General features: G+C 39.9%; 1 protein-coding gene across 6 annotated transcripts in view; it reads left to right on the forward strand.

Moving 5' to 3' along the window:
- The window catches only part of LOC124296934 (neural-cadherin), a 59,170-nt gene that overhangs the window by 12,284 nt on the left and 23,066 nt on the right, over positions 1 to 23,820 (forward strand). Inside the window, exons 2-15 of one of the 6 annotated variants that reach the window (XM_046747388.1) lie at positions 6,950 to 8,306; positions 9,261 to 9,272; positions 10,048 to 10,239; positions 10,322 to 10,568; positions 10,658 to 10,874; positions 10,985 to 11,261; positions 11,617 to 12,212; positions 13,035 to 13,181; positions 13,306 to 13,497; positions 15,973 to 15,984; positions 17,912 to 18,102; positions 22,367 to 22,556; positions 22,644 to 22,826; positions 22,938 to 23,127. In XM_046747388.1, the coding sequence (XP_046603344.1) occupies positions 7,010 to 8,306; positions 9,261 to 9,272; positions 10,048 to 10,239; positions 10,322 to 10,568; positions 10,658 to 10,874; positions 10,985 to 11,261; positions 11,617 to 12,212; positions 13,035 to 13,181; positions 13,306 to 13,497; positions 15,973 to 15,984; positions 17,912 to 18,102; positions 22,367 to 22,556; positions 22,644 to 22,826; positions 22,938 to 23,127 (3,943 nt within the window). In that variant the 5' untranslated portion in view covers positions 6,950 to 7,009. Of the gene's footprint in view, positions 1 to 6,949; positions 8,307 to 8,595; positions 8,641 to 9,260; positions 9,273 to 10,047; positions 10,240 to 10,321; positions 10,569 to 10,657; positions 10,875 to 10,984; positions 11,262 to 11,616; positions 12,213 to 13,034; positions 13,182 to 13,305; positions 13,498 to 15,972; positions 15,985 to 17,911; positions 18,103 to 18,921; positions 19,113 to 22,366; positions 22,557 to 22,643; positions 22,827 to 22,937; positions 23,128 to 23,820 lie in introns of all 6 variants that reach the window. The other 5 variants (XM_046747389.1, XM_046747387.1, XM_046747391.1 and 2 more) reach the window with 5 other exon arrangements.

The following is a 23,820-nucleotide window of genomic DNA, read 5'->3' on the forward strand; positions in this document are numbered from 1 at the left end:
TATTTGTACAAAAAATTCTACCCCGACGTTGAATCTGTATTTTCTGAATTCGTCAAAGTTGCGTACCCTGGAACGAAAGGTACAGACAAGCGTTTTGTGAGGCCTAACAAGAGAAGAGAAAAGAATACATTCACATGCCCTTCTCTCCGCTCTTTCATACGTACGGCGACAGAACGCCGAATGAGTCATATATATATGCGTGCGGCCAACGTACGTGGATACAATAATTGTAGAAAGTTATTGTATGGACGATTCCAGGGCCACGGGGGATCGAAAATCCCCAGAGAGTCGCCCTCTCAGCGGGGGTGAGAACGCATCGAGTCCCAACCCTCGTATTACGTAGCACCCCCGTTCGCCCCCCGCCAGCTTTCGAATGTCACTGTCATAAAACGGACAAAGACTCTTACAGAGATGCTGCACTTTTCTAAGAAACAACACTACCGCGTTAGTTATACTCGTTAACGGCCGCCTCGCGGTTTAGGCCGCGTCATCTTCTCACATTAACGAACCTTGCCCCCAGACGTTGAGGCTAAACCTGCGACGAACGAATGTGTTAACTTCTCCCCTTTGACCTCTGCTCTCCTCAGACAATTTCTGTTGCGAGGAAAAAAAAAAAAGATACAGTAGAAAATGGCCGGATAGAAATTGAATTTTTTATTTTCAATTTCGTTGATCAGCTCGGGTTTCATCCGAATTTTCTGCGAAAATAATTCGGAAGTATATATATATATATATATATATGTGTATACATATCTTGTCCCCGGAGGGGGTTTCATCAATAATTTTACGAACGTTGTGAAAGTTTTTCCAATTATTTCACCGGCACCTGTTTTCCACGGATGATTGACTAATTTTCATTCCATCCCTTGCCATTCAGATCGAGAACGAGTTTTTTTCATCATCCGATACGTTGGAAATTGCCATCAGACTACTCAAACAGAATTCTACTAAGAAATTAGCTGTTATTCTTTCGCGATGACGGATCCAAATTAGTCCTGCTCGCAAACGTATATATAATACGTATACCTACACATAAGATAATCAACATTGTTCGATCAGGGATGAAAAAACGGCTCTGATCGGTTATCACTTGTAGAAATATACAAAACGTACCGAGACTCCCGCCTCTTAAATTCATCTACGCGTAAACGAGTGGAGTAATTACGAACTTGAGAACATGTAAATTGAGTATCGCACCCCCAGCAAAACGTAACTCGTGAACGCGCATCAGCAAGAGCGTGAGGCAAACAGTCCGAGCAATTAAACGAGTCCTCGGTACAATTTGAATTAACCGATTCAATAAGTCGCGTAGCGGTCCTCTCAACACTCAGCTGCAGGTTCGTCAAAGAGGTCGCGACGGCGGGTTGAATGTATAAAACGAGTAAAAGAAAAGGAAAAGGCAAAAAGAAAAAAAAAAAAAAAAGATACAGCCTGCAATGAAAAAGTTTCATTTCTTCCGGCTCCTTTTTTTTTTTCTTCTCTCCTCCGTTTCTACGTCTGGGTCCCTCATGCAACGGAGCATGGGGGTTGGCATCTAGTCCATCATCCGTGCAGCGGCTGCGGCGGCGGAGGCGGTGGCTCTGTCGCATATATAGCCGCGGGTGAACCTCTCATTGATTTTTTTTTTCACTGCCTGGGAAGTGTACGGGGACAGCTGTGGTTAGCCCTGGATCACTGGAGAATTTCTTAGCTTATATGGCCACGCGTCGTTATACGCACATAGTCGCGTAAACGGCTGCCGACGATTATTTCATTGGTCACGACAATTTCCGGTCCCATTATTGCGCAGCCCGCGGGTATTGGGGAGTTGCGAAACGTACGTTTTATTCATACCCCCTCGTCTCAACCCCACATCCTTGATACTTCGCGGTTTGTAATCCCCGTATATGTATAGGTATATACAACTCTTATACGAGTACCAAGTTTCGGTATAATTGATTGTAAACTCGAACTCTGTCGTTAAATTCTTTTTTATTTCTGCTCTTGGCTCTTCCTATTTTTGGTCATTTTTTTCCCCCCCCTTTTTTTTTTTTTTGCCACTCTATTTTCCACGGTTATATCATACACGTCGGGATAAACGGGAAATTTTTTTACCGTAATAAAACTTTTCCAACATCCTCCGATTATATTGTTATACCTACCTAGATACTTTTCGCAAGCGATTTATCGCCTGCATTATTCGGTAAACGCTGCGCCGTAAACTTGTCGGCTCGATATTAAAACTATTTGGCTAGGTACATACATAGATTTTTGATAGCGTATATTATTGTACATATGTAAGGCAATAAATAACGGATTTCTGAAGAGAAGAGAGGCGCGGAATTAATGAAATATTTTCTCGTCTCTACGCTGAAACTCCAGTTACCTATTTTCTTCTCTTGTTTTTCATGCATGCTACATACCGTTGAGTGATTCATTGAAAATCGCTTCGTTTTTTTTTTTTTTTGTTTGTGATTCAATCGTTTCCGCCAGACAGATAATTGGTTTTACAAACGATAGGCACCTATTATTATTTTAGTTTGATTTTCTGTTATTGTATACATAACTTTTCAGATCCTCATGCAGGAGCCAATTACTTTATTTCGTGTACTATTTTATTATTTCATTTCGATTATTGAATGGGAAAAAATCCGCTAGTTATAAATCACTTCGCAAAGACATTAGTGAGAAATAATCACGGGATGAGCGTATCTGTAAACAATTTTCTGGAAAGATACTGCGGATTGCGGTGAATATTTAATTCGTAAAATATATAGCGAAGTCTGTTGATTAGCAAGCTGCATGTGTATAATATAAGCCGGTAGATAATAGTTTATGCACAGACGAATGTTCATCTTGTATTGATAACATCTGGACGGTGAGAGTAATTTACGATTTGAACGGCAATCACCGTAGTAACAGACAAGAATAAATAATCGAGTTGTTAGCGTGGGCGGATTGATGACCAGTGATTACGTTGATGCGGTTCGAGTCTGCAGGCCGTCGTGGAATCGGGTTATCCGTCAATCGTAAAGCGTTAATCAGTCCATGCCAAAGGACGATAAAATAACCAAGGAGTAATGAGGGTATTTCAGCGAGATGAGGGATGCTGTAGGTGGTGCAGCAGAGAGAGAGAGAGAGAGAGAGAGAGAAGCGAAGGAGGTCTAATACGCGGTTTTAACGGGGTGATTTCGAAACGTTGAAAAAATAATCGGCTTTCGGAAATAATCGGCGTGTAGTCTAAGCCCCGGAATATGATTCCAGAGGCCGCGCCGTGTCCCACACTTTAATTTTCGTTTATTTTCTCAGGCTGCAACAGCGAGCGCCGGGCCGGGATATACGTAAACGAGATTGCAGCTGCAACCGGAAACGGTGAGGAAAGTTACATCGCGATTATTCTCATGCAGATGAAGAGGTGATACGTCGAGCTTAAAAATATGTCGGTTAACAAATTTCGCAACGCTGCGGGGTGTTTGTTCGCGCAAACAATACCGAGTGGAATAATTCAAACGGGCTTAATTGACGCGGCGCTAATTTGTTACGCGATCTCTAAACGTGGGCAGCTCTCATCGTGCTCGATTATAATAATTCGGTGTAAGCGAGGCTGGCGGCGAGGCTGAAGCGTGTACGAAAAGTATCAACGCAACGAAAACTCTGTACCTATACATTTTTCCAATCAGCGAATTCGGCTTTATTTGCCTTCAGCGACCCCCGCGAAACGATATTTGGCATACGAATATCCCGCCCTTTTCGCGTTTCCGATTTTTACTCTCCCCCTTCGCTCCTCCGAGTTAGATCGATGCAGCCTACGCTTATGTTTCCGACTCGTTTTTTTTCTTCTTCACGTATCCTCCGCACGTCAGTTCGCGTGAAACGTTAAACGGAAACGGGCCAACCAGGCGTTGCTGTACGCTCTTCATTTATTCTGCAGCTTCTTTCTTCGATTTTTCGTCTCGTATTCTTCCTCCCTGTCGCTCTGTTACAGTAAGCCCTTTACTGGCGTGGCAAATGAGAGAAAAAATAGAGGGCGAAATACATCCAGACAAAGCGGAGCCTCTTCGCTCTCTGCTCCAATGATCGAACGGAACAAATCCTGACAAGCTTTGTCATAATATTTATCGTTTCGAACCGCTACACCACTTCTCGAATCCGTAGGTACGTATACATACGCCTTCGGTGTGCTACTGCTGGGCGCCCTTTTTTTCATCAATTTTTATTCTCGCGTGACGACCGTAAAATCTCGTTGTTACAGTTTATTTCTCGAACGAATTTTTTGTTTGTTTGTCAAATGTTGTGAAATGGCCGCTGTTCATATTGTACATGACAGAACGGAGTCAATGACTGCACCATGTGAAAGCGAAATGAGATACGTGTAATACATATCTGTCGGACAATGAAGGATGAAACACGTTTAGAAACCGAAATACATGCACGAACTCGTTTGTGGAAACCAACGAAATTCCTTGAAATTTTATAAGGTATCAATTTCGGGATGTATGTATCTTCTTTCAAATTTCGCAGAAACTTGGCCGACCTTTGAAAGTCGCGACTCACTATCGGTCGTTTAGAAATTCTGTAAGAAATTCTCAGCAGAGTTTGTTCAACGCAGGTATTTGCGGTTTAATAATTCTTGAAACTCATTCATATTCTAAAAATCCTGCAGCTCTCCGAAGTTTGATCATAAAATTATATTGAATTTTACAATATTCGTTAGATTTCTACGAAACCCGAAAAAGAGCACGGTGTCTTCCAATACACAATCTTCGGTACCAAGATGAACTTATACAAACAAAGTATCAAAGAGATCCTGTGAAATATCACGTTTGATTCATACAAATAAAGTCCGTAAAATCCCAGGTAAAGTTCTTTGTAGGTAATCAGCAAAATTTGACGCTACATCCCCAGCAGTAAATATCGGCAATTTATCAAAAATAAGATGGAGCGTTTGCAATAGTACGGGGTTTTAGGATTCGAGGTAGGCAATAGGCGGACTCCGTTGAGACGTATCTCCATCCACGGCTGACAAGTATATTTGATCAAGAATGAAAAGTGGGAGCGGGAAAGAGAGAGAGAAAGAGCCAGGTATCGTTTTTCACTCCCGAGTACCGAGCACCGGTTGATCCCAGCTGAAAGTAGTTATTTAATATGTTTCAAGAAGGATTAGGTATCGTATTTCTCCACGGCTTGACCTTACGCAGCCATCTTCCAGGCCCTCTTGCTTGCGTTATACCGACACATCTTTGTCCGAGCATCAATGCGGCGTGCGCACTTGAGAGAGGAAGACAGAGGGAGAGCGAGAGAGAGAGAGAGACAGAGAGAGGCGTGGAGCAAGTAACGAGAGGAAAAGTCGGACGGTGCATATTCCGGACATTCCGTGTTCTCACGTCGGGAACCATCTTCATTCTGACAAGGAGAATGATGTCAGTGGCGGTTATCATCTCTGCAATTATTCTCCTGCGATTTCACTTTCTATTCTCATCTAGTCCTTGCTTTTATTACGATTGCCAAGAAAATTTTGATCAAAGCAATTTTATCTCGAATATCTAAATAAAACCGTGAGACGTATTACGAATTTTAAAGCTGTCAATTATAATCATTATATCATACATCATACATCACACATCATACATAGTATTAAAGTTCGAAACCAAAGATTGGATGTTTCGGATATACGGATATTCAGAAAGTGACGTCACCCAAATTTTTTTTTCCTTTGACGTGATCGATCTAAACTCAGCCAGCCAAATTCTTCAGTCTGGAAACAAACGCGCAGTAGAGCAGACGTATAAGAATCGCGCTCCGCAGATTTCGAGTACCGGGTTCTCTATCTCCTGGATTTTGCGCTCCGGTTCCGCTTCGCGGTGCAACTCGACTTCCAGGACAAGCGCTCCGTAGTTTGTGCGCTCCAGGTCCGCTACCTGGTGACTTTTGATCTTCAGGACTAATTTTCCGTAGTTCTGGCTGTCCAGGTCTCTGATCTGGTGACTTTTGACCTTTACCAGTAATTTTCTGTGGTTCCTGCGCTCCAGGTCCGCTACCTGGTGAACCTCGACTTCACGGACTAGCGGACCAACATTTATTACCCATTGAACAACCCTCAAGTAGCGAGGGCGTGAGGTATCTGGTAAATCTCGTATCATCTAGAAAAACACTGACCATGAGTAAGCGAGCGCAGCGAGCGCACGAACACAAAAACCAGCTACACTAGGCATCCGACCCCAAGCGACCTTTAGCGAGCGTGGGTTATAAAGCTAGTATGTATAACTTTCGAACAATTCTATCGTTTTCGACTAATATTGAACCGGCTAACAAAACTATTGACGTTGTGCAATCCAACGAGTGTCTCTGCCAAGAGCTGAAAAATATGTATGAAAAATTGAACGAAGTATTTCATTGATTTTTTTCGTCAGTATAACGATTTTGAAATTGTTGACTCTACTTTGATAATACCGGGGAATTTGACGTCAATTTTACTCGATCTTACGCACCTCCGACAAACTTTAAGAAGCAATAGTAAAAAAAATTTTTTTCTTTCCAAGTCTTACTTCGCAGACACGACGCTGGTTGAAGAGAAATCTCTGAGCATAGGCCTGAGGAGGAGAACCCGTGCCTCGCATCCGGTCCTGCCAGTCGAGCTGGACCATCGGAGACAAAGTGCAGGGGGATCGTAGTGCCGCATTAAACAAATTGTAAATAACAATGGTAGATTCGGACGCGCCCAGACTCATTTCCGGTCAGGTCCGTCCGACGGGTAGCGATGTGCAGGCTCCGGGTGCCTGCTCTCTTATTAAATTGGTCAGGCTCGAACGGTTTCGCTCTTTATAATTGAACCGGGCGATACACAGAAGCACAACGATTAGTCCCCCCTTCAATTCACTTGTCGCGTGTATAACAAGGCACCGCACAGCGCACACTGTACCTCATCTTGGTAACAAGCTCTGACCTCGACCCATCTTTACATCTGTTTCAGAACCAAACGCCACCCATGCTTTAGTGAAGGTGAAATCAAGGAAGAAAGCCGGGCCGCAAGATGTGGCGCGTAATAGTCAGCGCACTTCTCCTGGCGGTGCCAGCTAGGTCGAAGGTGTCCGTCTTGCCCCACGATGTCTACCCGGGCTTCGAGGTGAAGCAGCTCCACGGGGCGGGTCGGGAGCCGTCGAACTACCGGCTGCTGGAGACGGGATTCTCAAAGTACTTCGCGGTCCTTGACAACGGGATGGTGATGACAACCTCGGATCTTACGCCGCTGGTGAACCGGCCGGTGAACCTGATCGTCCTCGAGGAGCTGGGCAACCGGACCCAGACCCACGACCTCCACCTCTACGTCCTCGACAGGAAGAACATGCTCACATTCTCTCACGGGCATCTGGGCGACGGCGAGGTGGCGGAAAACGCCCCGGCGAAGACGGTGGTCGTCGGTTTCCCGATGCTACACGCGTCCGGGAACTTCCCGGTCCACTACAAGATCTTGCCCGAAGTCGGCGACAGGCCCTTCGTTTTGATGGACACGCGGACCGGGAACACGGGCCCTAATTTGACCCTGAAAAGCTCGGGCCAGGGGGTTAGAGTCGTGACGTCGAGACCCTTGGACCGCGAAACGAAGCAGAGTTACACGGTGGTCATCCACGCCTCCGACTCCGACTTCATAAGCAGGTCCAAGATCAGCGGGCGAGTTACGGTACTGGACGAGAACGATAACAGCCCGGTATTCGAGAGCGAGGTCTACAGGTTCGTCATAAAACCGACGAACCTCGGGGCGTCGCCGAACGACGCGGTTGCCGAGTGGAAGAGGTTCTCCACTATCGGCAAGGTGCGGGCGACCGACGCGGACGGCGACAAACTCGCCTACAGGCTCGTCGCGCCCAGCAATCTCGTCGTGATCGTACCGCAAACTGGGGAGATCCTCTTGACGGGAGACCCTCAGAGCTCGTTGGAGGAGGACATGGAGGTGGAAATCATGATCGAGGCCCACGACGTTAGAACGCCAAGCAGGATCAGCGAGAAGCCGGCGAAGGTCCTTCTGCAATTTGTCACATCGATACCGATTCGGGAGGAGCATAGAATCGAGAAACGACGTGTCACCAGAGCCGTAAGACCCACGAAGAAGGTGGAATTCAGCGAGACCAGCGGCGAGGAAGAAGGTAAAGTCGTGTTTCAGCTTGAGAAGGAAACCGAGAGGGAAACGTTCAAGATCAAGGATGAGAATCAGTGGGTCACCGTCACGGCAAACGGATCCGTAAGGGTCCGACAGAAGTGGGACTACGAGGAACTTGGGCCCGAGAAAACCATTGACTTCTGGGTCATAATCAATAACGCAGGCATTGGTGGTTAGTAAATGATTTTCCGTTCAGCTTGTACACTACGAAGATTGTCCTATTATTTTTATACCCCCTAATTGGGGCGTGAGAACGTAAATCGGTCTTTATTTGTGTCAGCCCCATCGATCAAACCCCATTCCATTACGTTCTGAATCTCCGATCACGAGTGTCTAAGAAATTGGGATCGAAATTGGGGTAAAAACTTACAGGCTAAATTACAATGGATATTTTTCAATGCACCCCGATACTCGTCCGAGGCATATGGTTTTACTATTTCATACGGTATTTTCTATTGAAGGATGGTGCGCCAAGCATTTCGACCTCCTCTGTCGATTCCCACATGGTACATAGTATTTCCTATTTTTATTTCTATCGGCTGGTTGTTCTAACTACTGCAATCGTCAAAGCTATCTGTCGACTCTTAATTCACCGGCTTTAATTTTTGCTTTCAACGAAGAAAAACAAGAAACGCCATGGATGCGCTTTGCTCTCGCCTCATTCTGCAGTCCTTTTAATGTCGATCATCGCATTAACTTCTAATCAATACGGTCACATCGAAATCGAACATCGCTTTCCATTTTTGTGCAGAGTTCAACCAATGCGAGTTTATTCAGATGCACACTGCTTACAGTGTTGTATTTCCAAAATTTGATGCTATATTCTCAAAGAATTGGAGTAAAACGAGTTGAACATAACAAAAACTGATTTGGCGCCAAGATTTACACAATATTACGTGGATAAGTATCGTAATCTTGTTTACTCAGTCTTAGAGTTTGTTTCCCAGTTCGTTGAGCGAACATCAGATTTTGGATTAGCTCCAAAGGTGTGCATCGTCTTCCTCTTGGACTCGACACAATGCGAGAACCGATTGATTTTCCTTCTATTTAACTATGCATACTGTACTGTGAATGACACCTATTCACACACTTTACTAATATCATTCTTCTTTATCGCTGGCAATAGCAGCACTGAAATGTAAGTATATAAAAATGTCGAGATATATATGTATGTATATATATATGTATGTATGTATTGCAACGTACCGGTTACCCGACATACTCGTGCACCTAACCGAGACAGGCATGATAGATCAACATAACAGAACCAACCTAACATGAGCAGGACAACCTCTACACACGACGACGCAAAAACACCGGTATAATAAACCGAGTGTATAAGTACCACGCTGGAGGAGAATAGAATCCACGATAATTTCGAATCAAACCGACCAAATTCATCGATAAATTAGGAAAAAGGGGAAAGAAGGCGACAATAGATTAGCTAGGACAATTTCACGGTTAAACATAGATTCTCGTAGAACGAAATTAATTTTATGTTATTTATATATATAATTTTATGCAATACCTATCTTTCTTGTCCCTATTCCCTCGAGATAGCCCGAATTTAATAAACCATATCATTACTAACATCTTTCTGCAGTAAACTCACAACCGATGCACTTTCCACGAGCAGAGCAGCTCTTGAGAAAGGCCGCAAACGTTACAGTATATAATATATATGTGTGTATATACATGTATATATATACATTCTTAGTCTTTTATGAATTTCTGCATCCTTTTGTGATTTGCATCAACTAAGATTTAACAAGTATCTACGGAATTTTGGTTGTCTTATTTTTCCATCTAAACGCTTTCTAAACTTATACTTATATGTATGATTATATTGAAGTTAACATTCCCTTCCCTCAGGGAATACCTTACACTAATTTCTCGGCCTCCGATAATTCCAGATACTGATAATCAGCGCGTTATCATCCACGTCAAAGACGTCAATGACGAACCACCCCGATTTATCAATCGACCATTGCCCATGCAAGCCGTGGTTCAGCTGAACGCGCCACCGAATACTCCGGTCTTCACACTCCAAGCAAGAGATCCTGACACAGATCACAACATTCATTATTTTATCGTCAGGGATCGAAGTAAGCGAAACCCAGACGGCTTATCACTTAAATTCTTTGATATTTTGAGCAATTTCACAACGTCTGACATTCCGTTTCACAGCCGGCGGTCGATTCGAAGTAGACGAGCGATCAGGTGTCGTGCGGACTCGAGGTACGGATCTATTTCAATTGGACATGGAATACGTCCTGTACGTCAAAGCCGAGGATCAGAACGGACGAGTGGACGACAGGCGGTACCAATCCACCCCCGAAGAACGACTCTCCATAGTCGGTGGGAAACGGGCTCCTCAATTTTACCTGCCATCTTACGAGGCCGAGATACCAGAGAATCAGAGAAAGGACTCCGAGTGAGTATGCCTAAAATAATTTCCGCCACCTTGTAGGAAAATAAAAATCAATAATGCTGATTATCAATTTCATTCAATTCCTCGTACAGCATAATATCGGTGAAGGCGAAGTCTTTCGCCGACAGAGAAATTCGCTACACCTTGAAAGCCCAGGGTCAAGGGGCTGGGACTTTTAACATCGGTCCGACTTCTGGCATAGTGAAACTGGCCAAGGAATTGGACTTCGAGGACGTCAGACAGCCCCACGTTTATTCGTTAGTCGTAACAGCAACGGAAGACTCGGGAGGATTTTCAACGTCCGTCGAGGTGAGCAATCTTTTCGCCGACTTGATACCCTGTTCGGTTGGAGAGTCTACCGTTCGATTATCCCTACTTTGACCGTAATACTTCACGCTTTTAATGCCTGATAATTTCAGCTCACTATTAGAGTATCGGACGTCAATGACAACGCCCCGAAATTCGAGCTGCCTGATTATCAGGCTCACAATGTCGACGAGGATATTCCGCTCGGTACCAGCATCCTGAAAGTCAAAGCGATGGACTCGGACTCCGGGACGAATGCGGAGATAGAGTACATCGTCTCGGATGATCACTTCAGCGTTGACTCGAACGGTATTATAGTCAACAACAAGCAACTCGATGCCGACAACAACAATGCCTATTACGAGTTCATCGTAACCGCCAAAGACAAGGGTAAGAAATTCACTTATTTCGCTGTTGAACCTTTGTTTTCACCACTCGCAAAGCTGCGCGAAGAGTTTCGTGAGTTATGATCCGTCGAAAGATCCGAGGAAGAACGATCATAGTTCACTGTCTGATTACAGCATGTCGCGATAATTCTGTTAATCAATAAGCGGCTGATAAAGTTACGGCAGAGTTCTTTTTCATAATAAATTGCCACGGTGAAAGCTTTGTCAGAGAAATATCACAGCAGTGATCAGATCAGTGTTTCACCTCGAACCATCTCGATTGTCAAAACGATTCTCCTATTCGTACTATCTGGTGAAAAACATAGGTAATGAAATCTAAAAATTTTCTTTGCGTACAGGAGAGCCGTCGAAAACGGGAACGGCGACGGTGCGGATTTACACGAAGAATAAAAACGACGAGGAGCCAAAATTCTCGCAGCAAGTTTACACTCCGAACGTAGACGAGAACGCGGGTCCGAACACGTTGGTCACCACGGTGGTCGCCTCGGACAAAGACGGGGACACGGTGAGGTTTGGTTTTGTCGGTGGCGGAACGTCGGCGGGTCAGTTTGTGATCGAGGAGATAACCGGGGTGATTCGTCTCCACGGTAAATCGATTTCCCTCGACCGAGACAAGTACGAGTTGAACGTGACCGCTCTCGACGACGGGGCCTGTTGCCTGAACGGTGACTCCACCATCCACACGAGCACCGCGGTCGTCGTCGTCTTCATAACGGACGTCAACGACAACAAGCCGGTCTTCAAGGACTGTGGAACCTACTCCCCGAAGGTCGAGGAAGGTGCTCCGAACGGCAGTCCCGTCATCAAGGTCCAGGCAACAGACCAGGACAAGGGTGTCAATGGGCAGGTGAAATACTCGATTGTACAGCAGCCGAATCAGAAGGGGACAAAATTCACCGTCGACGAAGAAACAGGCGAAGTCTCAACCAACAAGGTACGTTTATTCTATAAAACAATCGCACCGAATGTGATTTTCTTCTGCTCCTGTAACCGTTGGTCTTAAAAATATCACTAGTGTAAAGTTTTCGCATCGGTTCGTGCGATTGTTTGCCTCGTGAACGACTCTCGACCGTTGATATCTGCGTGACCTGAATGCCGGGGTCAACGGCTGTTACCTAAGTGCATTACAGCTGACGCTCTTGGTTCCGATGTAACAATACGCCATTGCAATTATTCCAACGTACCCGATTCAAACGGCTGCAACAGCTGCCCGACACGATTGTCGTCGTGCAGTGGCTGTTTTAAACAGACCGTAATAACCGATGTCGCTATGAAATTTCGAGTTACGGTCAGACAGTGGGGTACATGATAATTTCCAAATTTCCACCTTCCCAAGCTTGCCAAATTGCGAATCCTTCCGAAACAGCAAATTTCACAATATCACCCGCGTTTCATTCAGGTGAGATTGCGAAAGTTTCTGCAGTATCAGCGACTCGAGTTGCAAGGGTGCAGCAGAAAAGTGCATTGCACACGAATGCGTGCAGATTTCACTTCGTGCAACCGAATACTATTGCCTGAAAAAAAGATCCTCGTGAAAGAGTGTGTGGCTTCAGTTCGATTAAGTGGCAAAAGCATTCCCGAGGTTTCCTTGGGCTTCCGGTCTCCATTTCTTCCTCGACCGTCTGTCAAGTTCGCCCGTCGAATTTCACGTGCAACTAATTATTGTCACTTGCACCTGCCTAAATTCACTCCCAGTCGATCCTCCTCTATCCAACCATAGTCCTAGATTATTAATCTTTCGTACATTTCTCCGAAGGTATTCGACCGGGAAGGGGATGATGGGAAATTTGTATCCGTCACAGTGAAAGCGACGGATCAAGGAGAGCCGTCGCTCGAAGGCGTTTGTTCGTTTACAGTTGAAATAACGGACGTCAATGATAACCCGCCGCTGTTTGATCGGCAGGTAAATATAAACGCATGCGATTATCGGTGGGGACTGGTAATAATTTCTCGGAGAGTAACGTACGAGTAACGTGGTGCCGAGAGCTTTTCCTCGGTTTACATAAACGTATAATTTACATTCGCAGAAATACGTTGAGAATGTGAAACAAGATGCTAGCACTGGGACAAACATATTGAGAGTTTCGGCCTCCGACGAGGATGCCGATAATAACGGTGCTATTGTTTACACGCTAACCGCACCGACGAATCCACTCGATTTGGAATACTTTGAAATACAACCAGAGTCTGGTTGGATCGTTCTAAAGAAAGCTCTCGACGTGAGTATTGATTTGTCATTAGAAAAAAAATTACTTCTTTCACATCATTGATCGCCTTGTTCAACTACCCTGACTATAATCGATCGATCTGTGGAATTTGTTTACGACCAATTTACGCTCTCGGACATTCTCAACCTTTCCTATGCTGTCTAACAAACACTAAACATATTATAATTAACACCTATTTCGTGTTGTATGATCACTTATTAAGTAGTCGTAAACAAATTTCGTTGAAAACTAAATGCAAAAAAAAAAAAAAAAAATACAAGTGAAGAAATAATAATCTGAATTATTTATAGGAAAACTTCATGATATATAGATATTTTATTCGTATAATATACACGTGTGATTTATGTATGTGTGCGTGTATCTATTAATGTGCACAGACCGGGGATAAGAAATTGGTAAAAATATATATGACGTATCACGGTACCATAATTTTACAGATACACGTACCTGAAATTTTATGTATTTGTATGATGATGTGCACATTAATATGTACCTATAAATATAATTTATATACCTTGTGTGTACACCTTCTGCCGACGTTTCGAATTTACGTTAACTTATTACGTTTCTAACACTTGTTGAATTATTTGGTTGCTAGTGAGAGAAAAAAAACTATTAACAAAAAAAAAAAAAAAAGAAAAAAAAGAAAGTATTTCCGTGTACTAACATTTTAATTAATTGATTTTATACCAATATATATATATATATACATATCTATATACATATATATATACATCCAATATGTATGTAATATATATGAATGTTTTATATATATTACATACATGTGAGTGTGTGTATCTATACATATACGATATATATCATATTATATACATATATGCAACAAAATGAGTTTCCTTTGTACGGCACTTGTCTAGTTAATTATTATTCTTATATTGATATGCACAATGTGTTCACTATGGTACTTAGCTATGCCTGATTTCCTTTAAATGCTTCACGTACCTGAATTTATAAAATACTGTAAAATGAATACAGTTTGGATATTTTTTAAAAAATTTTTGTGTAATAAACGGTATCAATATAAAAAAAAAAAAAAAAATAGATGACAAAAGAAACGATGAAAAAGAATTCGAAAACGGAATTGAAAAGAAAGAGAAAAAAGAAAGAAATCCAAAAAAAAGAACACTGAAGCTAAATATCTAGTGATTGTTCATATCGGAAGTTTTGCCATTTTTTTTCCAATTACGGAAATAGTTTTCCTTGAAACGAATAAAAATAAAATAACAAGACAAGAGAATTGTACGTTATAATTTATATACGTATATATATATATACATATATATATAAGACAAAATTTGTATACGTGTATAAATTGATAATTGATACAGAAACACATGCGGGCGTCGAAGAAACGTGATGATTTTTCTTATTTTTCAAACTTTTTTTCCATATATATATATTTTTCCATATATATATATATATATATATATACACACAAATTAAAAATTTTTTGTTTGATGTCCTGCTGCCATTTGAACGTGTATACATGTTTTGGGACTACTATAAAATAATATGTAAATGTTTTTCAAAAGGGAAGTGATGTTTTTTAAACTTCCAGGAGGAGGTGGGAACGACATTTTTTGAGCCCCACGAGTATGGTGTATCTTCATCTGCTACGCATTTTGTGGTGCATCAGACATAAACATTTTTTGAACATGTTTGCCCATATTTTATATGAATGTGTTTTTTGATTCCTTTACAGGAAACGGATCTCTCGCTATCGCTCTCTCTCTATATATATATATATACATATCTTTCTCTCTCTCTCTATATAACAATATAATAATAACAATAATAATAACAACATCTAAATCTCGGTGCTCACATTCCGATACATGTATATATACATATATGTATGTGTCAATATACGTATACATATATATATATGTATATATTATATACACATGTGTTTGTAATACATATATGAACCGACAAGTTTTTAATTTTTTTTTTCCATCAGTTTTTTCAACACCGTTTTCATAATACATGCAGAGAGCGCATATATTTGTAGAACATAAGATTCTTGTCCGAGGTGTGACATTTTTTCTTCCTGTGATTGGGGCAGCATACAGCTGTTTTAACCGGACCAGAAAAAAAAAACGATGATAATAATAATAAAGAAAGTAATAATAACAATTGAAAGAGAACGGAAACAAAAATGAGAAAAGACAAACGGAAAGAAAGAAAAGAGAAGTGAACGAAAAAACAACGAAAATAACGTCCATCGGTTTTTGAGTGTCGTTAAAGAAATACCAAAAAGACGGGTCGTCATATTTTCACCCTTACCCGTTTTCCGATGCCTCTTTGTATAATGCATTTCTGCTTGCATGTATAAAATGCCTGCATTTTTTTATTTTGTAAAAAAAAGACTAATTTGTTGTTCTTATTGTTTATGTTTGTGTTTATTGCACCATTTACTTTCTTCGGATTTGACGATGACAAAAAAAGGGCTGTTTTCCAGTAAGTAGGAATTTGTTGTGTTTTCAATTTGCTCAGAATTTATTCTATCATTATATTATGTTATATTACATTACATTATATTATAATTCTATTATATTCTCGTTGATTTAATATTATACTTTGTGGAAGATGTTACATTGTCTATTATTTAATCGATCGGATCAGTTTGGAGATTTTTCTTTCTCGATCTTTTTATTTCAGGTTTAAATGATATTAAGTTTCACTTGATTTACACATTCAGCGAATGGGCAAATTAATCAATTAACAAATACATGTGTACGCACCCCATTCAAGCGTACATACGTATTTGCCAATAGACGCTACAGTAGGTATCCGCCAAGTCGTATTTCAAAAACTGTACATGATTTTTTCTCTCGTTACATTGCCACGTCTGCACAAAAGTTATACAATTATCATATTACGGTACATCTGAGTTGTGCCAATGTTAATTTTTTTTTACTCGTGCACAAATTATTACAAGAAAAAAAGTACAGAAGTTTAAAGACACGCACTAATGTTAATCATTAGTTCAAGTATTTATCGATTGTCGGGACACTTGTATGTATATTATACACGATGTACATAAATAATATTATATACTTTAGTATGTGTATATATAAAATATAAAGCAAATTCTAGGATGCAGTTAATGATCATGTATACGTATATACATATAGGTATACGTATACATAATATAGCTACAGTGGTGAAATGTGAATTTTTTTTTTATCCTTCTTACATACCTCGATATGCTGTACTTGTATAATGATATATTATTAACATTATAATGATGATATTAATCGCTTGTTTGAGTGTTCCAGAAATTATTGAAGTACAAATAATATATCGTTCGGGATTAATACACGACTTTCCGGATACCTACCAATGCGCTTACGCGTTTTTCCATACATCACGGTTACGTCGGTCTGATTTGATTCTTTTACTTTTTCACTTTCAAAAGTCTTTCTCTTAAACTTGTTTTTCGCGAAAATTTATATTATTTGGTCGGTGATGATACGGTCTATGCATATAGGTATATTATCTTTCCTATACCTATACGTTATACGTCGCGTTGTGTGTTCATTACGTACGTACGCATGGCATTTCAGTATTGATGATGTAACATCGATGTGTCAAAATACATCGGTGATTCGGGCGCGTGGCATGAGAAATTTTTCACAATCATAATTTCTGCAAACAAATCTGCGGCCAAATTTTTTTTCTCTTTTTTTCTTTTTTTCTTTTTCAAACTTGATTTCAAAAGCCGAGGGGAAGGAATTGTAACGAGTCGGAAACGTGAGACGGAAAGTTTTCTCTTTTATCCTGAAGGATCCTTGGTACGAATTTCGGTAATTTTTTTCTTCTACGTTGATAAAATTAAGTTCAGCCGTGCGATCGAAAACTTACTACTCCCTCGAATTTCAATATTGAAAAGGGATTCGCATTCTTGCGGATATTTTATCAAGAATCTGTAACCTCGACAACTTTTTTCCGTCGTACTGCAGAAGAACGGGACATTTTTACATTCGTGATTGCAAAGAATTCGTATTTCACCCCAGGATAAAACCGCGTCGTATAAATTCTAAGTTTACTGAGTTCGAAATTGATCAATACGTAACTTTCTCCTGGCGCGCCCGAATCGCTCGGTATAAATTGACAAATTTGCTACAAGAATTGCCGCGCGCGCGTGATAAATGATTAAATGATAATGATTGGTGGAAACATTCTTTCGCATTCTGATGTATATTATATATATATATACACCCATTCATTTCTTGTATAATATTATTTTCTTAGAGGAAAGGTAAAAAAAAAAGAAAAAAACAAAGAAAAACAAAAAAAAAAAAATACGAGAACAGACAAAACAATCAAAATCTCAAAACTACCCAAATACCCTGTATCTTGACGGCCCATGTTTTGCCAATAGCGAGACAGGTATCGCCTGAGAGTGCGGGCATCCGACAGAGGGACGCCACCCTCGTATGCAGACGTGGACGTTGAGTTAGACGTCGTAGACAGAAACAATAAACCTCCTGTGTGGGATTCTAGTGTATACGGCCCCATTCACATCAAAGAAAATGTCACAGTGGGTACAATAGTGACGTCAGTAAAAGCCAGGTTTGTATGCCATGCCCAAAGCATAGAGATTAAGCTCGGCTTGTGCGCGTGAGATGATGATGATGATGATGATGATGATGATAGTGATGTAGCCGTCGGACAGACAGCGAGACCGGCGTCTACCGGAGAAAGAGACATTCGTGGGGTCCTTTCCACGCCCCCGCTGCATCTCTTTCTCTCCCTTAAATATTCATATATATATATATATATATTTATACCTGTCTCTATCTATCTATCTATCTATCTATCTATCTATCGATCTATCTATCTGTCTGTCTATCTATCTCTATTTCGGGGATAATTCGTAGCCGTTTATACTTTTCGTTTGTTTTCTTCTTAATATTCAATATCCGGAATAATAAGAACATATTTAAAAAAAAAAAAAAGAAATCACACACACACACACACACACACGCACCCACACCAGACACGAACAAGAGATATTTATATATATCTGTACGTGTAGCGCATAGGGCAGAGATCTCTCTACGGTCATGGATCCTACGGCAATTGGGACCTGTCGTCTCATCCGAGCCTCCAGCTGCGTCGCAGATCGATCATACCGTCGCTGTACGAATTTATATGTACTGCATATTACATATATATATATACGACGAACGTATAATGCGATGTAGAAACTTGTGTAATGCTGCAGCAGAGAGAAAAAAAAAGCAGAAAAAAACGAAACAACCAAAAATAATAAAAAAAAAAAAAAACTTTTTTCCGACGAGACCTCATCACGAGCAAGTCGTACTGTACTAACGCCGGTCTTTTTTCTGTTTTTTTGTTTGTTCCTATTCTAACGTATATTGGGCATAGCGTGAGACGTACAAGCTGGAGGCCATGGCAGAAGACAAAGGTTACCCGCCCTTGTCGCGAACAGTGGAGGTACAAATTGACGTTGTGGATCGTGCGAACAATCCACCTGTATGGGACCACGTAGCGTATGGTCCGATCTACTGTAAAGAGAACATGGCCGTTGGGGCTAAAGTTGTGTCTGTTAAAGCCAGGTCTGTCAACTGTTAATGATCCGTGCAGCTGCACGACCGCCCTGCACGCAATCGTGGGAATTTGTTTTTACCTGTTTTTTTTTTTTTTTTTTACATTTTTTTTTCATTTACATAAACTTTTTTTTTCCTTCGTTTGTTATTTTATGATTTTTTCATTCGTTTATTTGTTCATTTATTTACTTGACTATTTATAATATATCATATTACACATGGATATTATATAAAATATATAAATTATACATAATATATAACTATGACATAATGCACGTTACGTCGAACCCCACACACTTGTTAATGCACGTCTCTTGGTGTGTGGCTGTTCACTCGACCTGCCTTATTATAATTACATTACGCCTCTCATCCCGTCGTTCAGTTACATACATGTATACCGTATTATACATACATACATATAATTCATGCGTGTCGACCGAGGCGCAAGCTTTTATTACACGTGGTACTCTATAAATTTGAGGGTCGCGATACGCTTGAGTCGAGTCGCAAAAATTAACGCTGTATTATTTATTACTTGACACGGTTTCGTATTTCACTAAGTGCGGGGAGGCACAATTTTTTATTCCTTTGAAATATGTTGCTGCGAGTAGGTACTTTTTTCTTTTCCTTTTTGCTTATCAAATCAATCCCAGAGTCCGTGGTTGTCGGTACGGAAAACGAGAGGACAAGAGGCTTTGAATGGTTCGATACTCGGAATGGATAAAATTAGTCAATCTAATAACTGTTGCACGTCATTTTTATCGATCAGCAAATCATAATAAAATCTTACGATTGCATTTCTAGGGGATGATGAAATTTCCTGAATGCGTTGCCCGATATTTGCAATTACTATAATAAACCGTTGGAAAGAAGTACATAAACGGGATCAATAAATTTTTGAAATAATTGTTCCAGTTGCATAAATCCTATGAAATTAATTCAACTTTAGCAATATCGTTAATTTTTACGGCTCAGCTTGCGTGCAGGCCCTCAAATTATACGAATAGAAATTACGGGTGTTACGGTTTGGATTCTTCTAAACAGGTATATCGCTTATAACGATACTTTAGATGCCAGATGCTAAAATGCAGAACGCTAATCGTTTTTTTCTTCTTTTTTTTTTGTTAAAATTAGTATCAGAGCTACGGGTTCTGTGATTCAAGCTATTTAGGTAGAATGATATTTTATGTCGAATGTAACTAATAGTATTTTTGAAGGTATTTGATATTATTCTTTTTTTCCCTTACTTTCTATACGTGTTCTATATTATTGAGAAGACATTTTTTAGTTCCATGTTATTTATACTTTGGTGCTGTTTTCACACAAATTACCATCGCCATTACTTGTCTACATGTCATATTTGTTTTTGAAATTTACTTTTATTTTTCGTTAATATGTTTACGTTTAAACTCACGTCCCACTAGTTCGTGTTGTTGTTAGTAATAATGTAATCGTAAATTATCAATATATATATATATATATTTATATATATATGTATGCCGTAAAATATTTTTGGGCATGCTTGACTATATATAGTGGCTTTTTTAATAACAAGGTTCGTTTTTTTGCAATTTTTCATATACATATATATATGTATACAAAAACATATATATTATATAACTTTTATTCACATACGTTGTACGTACGCAATGTAATCGGTTTTTTGTTCGTTTCCATATACGTTTCACGTGATTTTGTTTTGAAAGTCATAAGTACTATTCATAGCGCATCAACTTATACGATATACAATTAGCCAAGCTCCATTAGTTATTACAATAGCAATTTGTACGAATTAAATACGTAACAAATCTGAATTCCACGCATAGCTCGTATGGTTGAATACGGTCTTACATAACAATTTGCAGTCGAGATCGATCAAGGGGAGGGGTTCAGAATTTACTCGAAATATTGCAATATTTGATTGGGTAAAAATGTTTTAAATTTATTATATGCCCCTTGTCAAAGAAGCTGAATTAGTTGAAAACTAAAATGTAAATCAAGTTGGTAAAAAATTGCGTTCTGTAATTCGTGTGCTTCATTTTTATACGTAAGTATATCGCACGTAGTGTAGAAAGGATACTGTGTCGATTTGTGGGGTACGTTATACCGACAGTCATTTTATTACTGAAAATTAGTCCAATCCGGTTTCTGAACTGGAGCGACTTATCGATATGTCTTATCAAAGCAACAATCATCAGACCTTTTTATTGGTATGCAAAAAGTAAATGAATGAATAAATAAGTAAATAAATAAATAAACGAATGAATGAATAAATAATTTTTCAAGCAAATAAGCACGTTTGATTTTTGGTATGCGGGCTATAATTCTAATACCACGGCGCACATTGAATAATAAACATCACCGTTCACCGTTCGCATTAACGAATCACATTACAACATATCTTGGGAAGTTTTTCATTGGTAAATGTTTTTTTTTTTTTTTCCATTATTCTCAACTGTTTTTTCCACACAATCATTTTTGCGAATTTTTACGAAAATTCCATTCATGGCATCGCTTGAGCAACATAGAACAAAAAAATGTAGTCACGCTTACGCGTAAACATTGAATAAAATTATTATATTGAGAAATAATAAGAATTAATAACAAAAAGAAAAACGCTAAGAAGAATGACAAAGATAGTGAAAAGGTTGTTCGGTCAAGGGGGTAGACGAAATTATATAAGTTATCAATTACCGTATAGGTATTATAAACTTGCGTAAAAGGTTTAATGAAACATTTTGTTGTCGAAAGATATTATACAAATTAGAAGACGGTAGACGTTATATTTACATACGATAGACATTACTGTAATAATTTTATTCTCATTTCCATGCATGACATTTTTATACTACGTACCTATATAATTTGTCGTTACATCAATTAGCTCATTATTATATTATTATATACCACATAACATATATATGTTTTAATACAATGATAATAATTAAATATCTATATACTTATATTGTACATATACATGAACATTAATTTCATTCGATCAATTTCTTTATTCTCGTATTGTAACATCTATATTCGGATTTGCGTGGTTTTTTTTCTTATTTTTTTGGTAACACTATCAGTAACTTTATACAGATATATTTTCGTTTTTTTTTTTTTTTTTTCTCAATACGAACATACGTATATGTATGATTTAAATGACGTATTATTATCGTATTAGAAATGCCTATATATACATATATATATATATACAGACGTGGATTGATTAACGGTCAGAAACTCATTGAACATATAATTCCGTACAGCTCTGGCATCGAGGGAAACCCGAGAGTATTTTACAGCCTAATGCCAGGATCAACAGCCCAAACGAACAAGTTTAACACATTCTACCTACAGCAAAGGGCGGACAAGGGCTTCACTTGGGCCGATATAAAAGTAAATCATCCCTTGGATTACGAGAGCATAAAGGAGTACAATCTTACGATTCGTGTCGAGGTAAGAAAGAAAAATGACACGATACACAAATAGGCCCGCGTCAAAACAGAACCGAGCAGTAATTAAATCCTGAAACTAATTTTCCAGAACAACGGGGCTCAGCAACTCGCCTCTGAGGCAACGGTACACATAATGCTCGAGGACGTGAACGACGAGATTCCCTTGTTCACCGAACGGGAACAGGAAACCGTTCTGGAAGGGGAACCGATCGGGACGAAAGTTACCCAAGTAAACGCGATCGACAAGGACGGTACTTTCCCGAATAACGAGGTGAGTGCCGGCAAAATATCAGGCGTGAAAATTAATTAAAGGGTAGAAGAGATAAGGGCGCACGCTGCGGTGACACAAAACGTTGACGCCTGTCTCGATGCGATAACGCAGGTGACGTATTACGTGGTGGAGAGCGACAGGAACGAAGGAAAAGACTTTTTCGAAATAAATCAGCAGTCGGGCGAAGTCTTTACGAAGATTGTATTCGATCGAGAGAAGCAGGGAGCTTACGCCCTCGAAGTCGAGGCGAGGGATGGCGCCCCTTCCGCCCGACCGAACAGCAACGGGCTTCCTAACTCTGGTGAGTCCGTGGAAATTGTCATACTACACAACCTGTTTGTTTGCCCCTTTATCTTTTCATTTGTCATCGTATCATACAGTCAGACGCTCTGGTTTCTTGTCCTCATCTTCCGAACGATTTATATTTAATACATTTGTATAAGTAATTAAAATGTATAGAAATAAACTGGTCGCAACTTACAATTTGTCCCATAATTCTGACATGCCCCGCCGAGCACTCGAATTTTTATATGGAAAAATGCATGCATGTGGAATTTTTTTTTAAGAAAACTGTCGATGAAAACTGTCTTCATTTTTCGCTAATAACGTGATAAATATCAGATTTACGAAAATTTTACAAGAGATCTTTTTTTTAGAGCATTTAATTTTCTACAAGATGGTGACAGGAAATTTTTTTTATAATATACGTTTTTAAAGTAACTAACGGTATTCTTGAAAAAATTTCAAAGCATGCATTTTTCCACATAAAAATTCGCACTGCTTGGCGGGGAGTGTTAGAGTTATCGGTCAAATTTGGGGTTTCGACGAATTTTTTTCTATACACTGATTACTTTTAGGAGGTAAGCTCGAAAAAATTCCAACATGACCAATGTAAGAACCATGCCAATGTATGTACATATACCCTACCTAGAAGTTGACCGTCGATGGCTAGATTATTGTTTGCGATATAGGATATTGCAAAATTAAAAATGGC

Source organism: Neodiprion virginianus, chromosome 2, assembly GCF_021901495.1.
Source record: "Neodiprion virginianus isolate iyNeoVirg1 chromosome 2, iyNeoVirg1.1, whole genome shotgun sequence".
In the NCBI taxonomy this organism is placed as follows: Eukaryota; Metazoa; Arthropoda; class Insecta; order Hymenoptera; family Diprionidae; genus Neodiprion; species Neodiprion virginianus.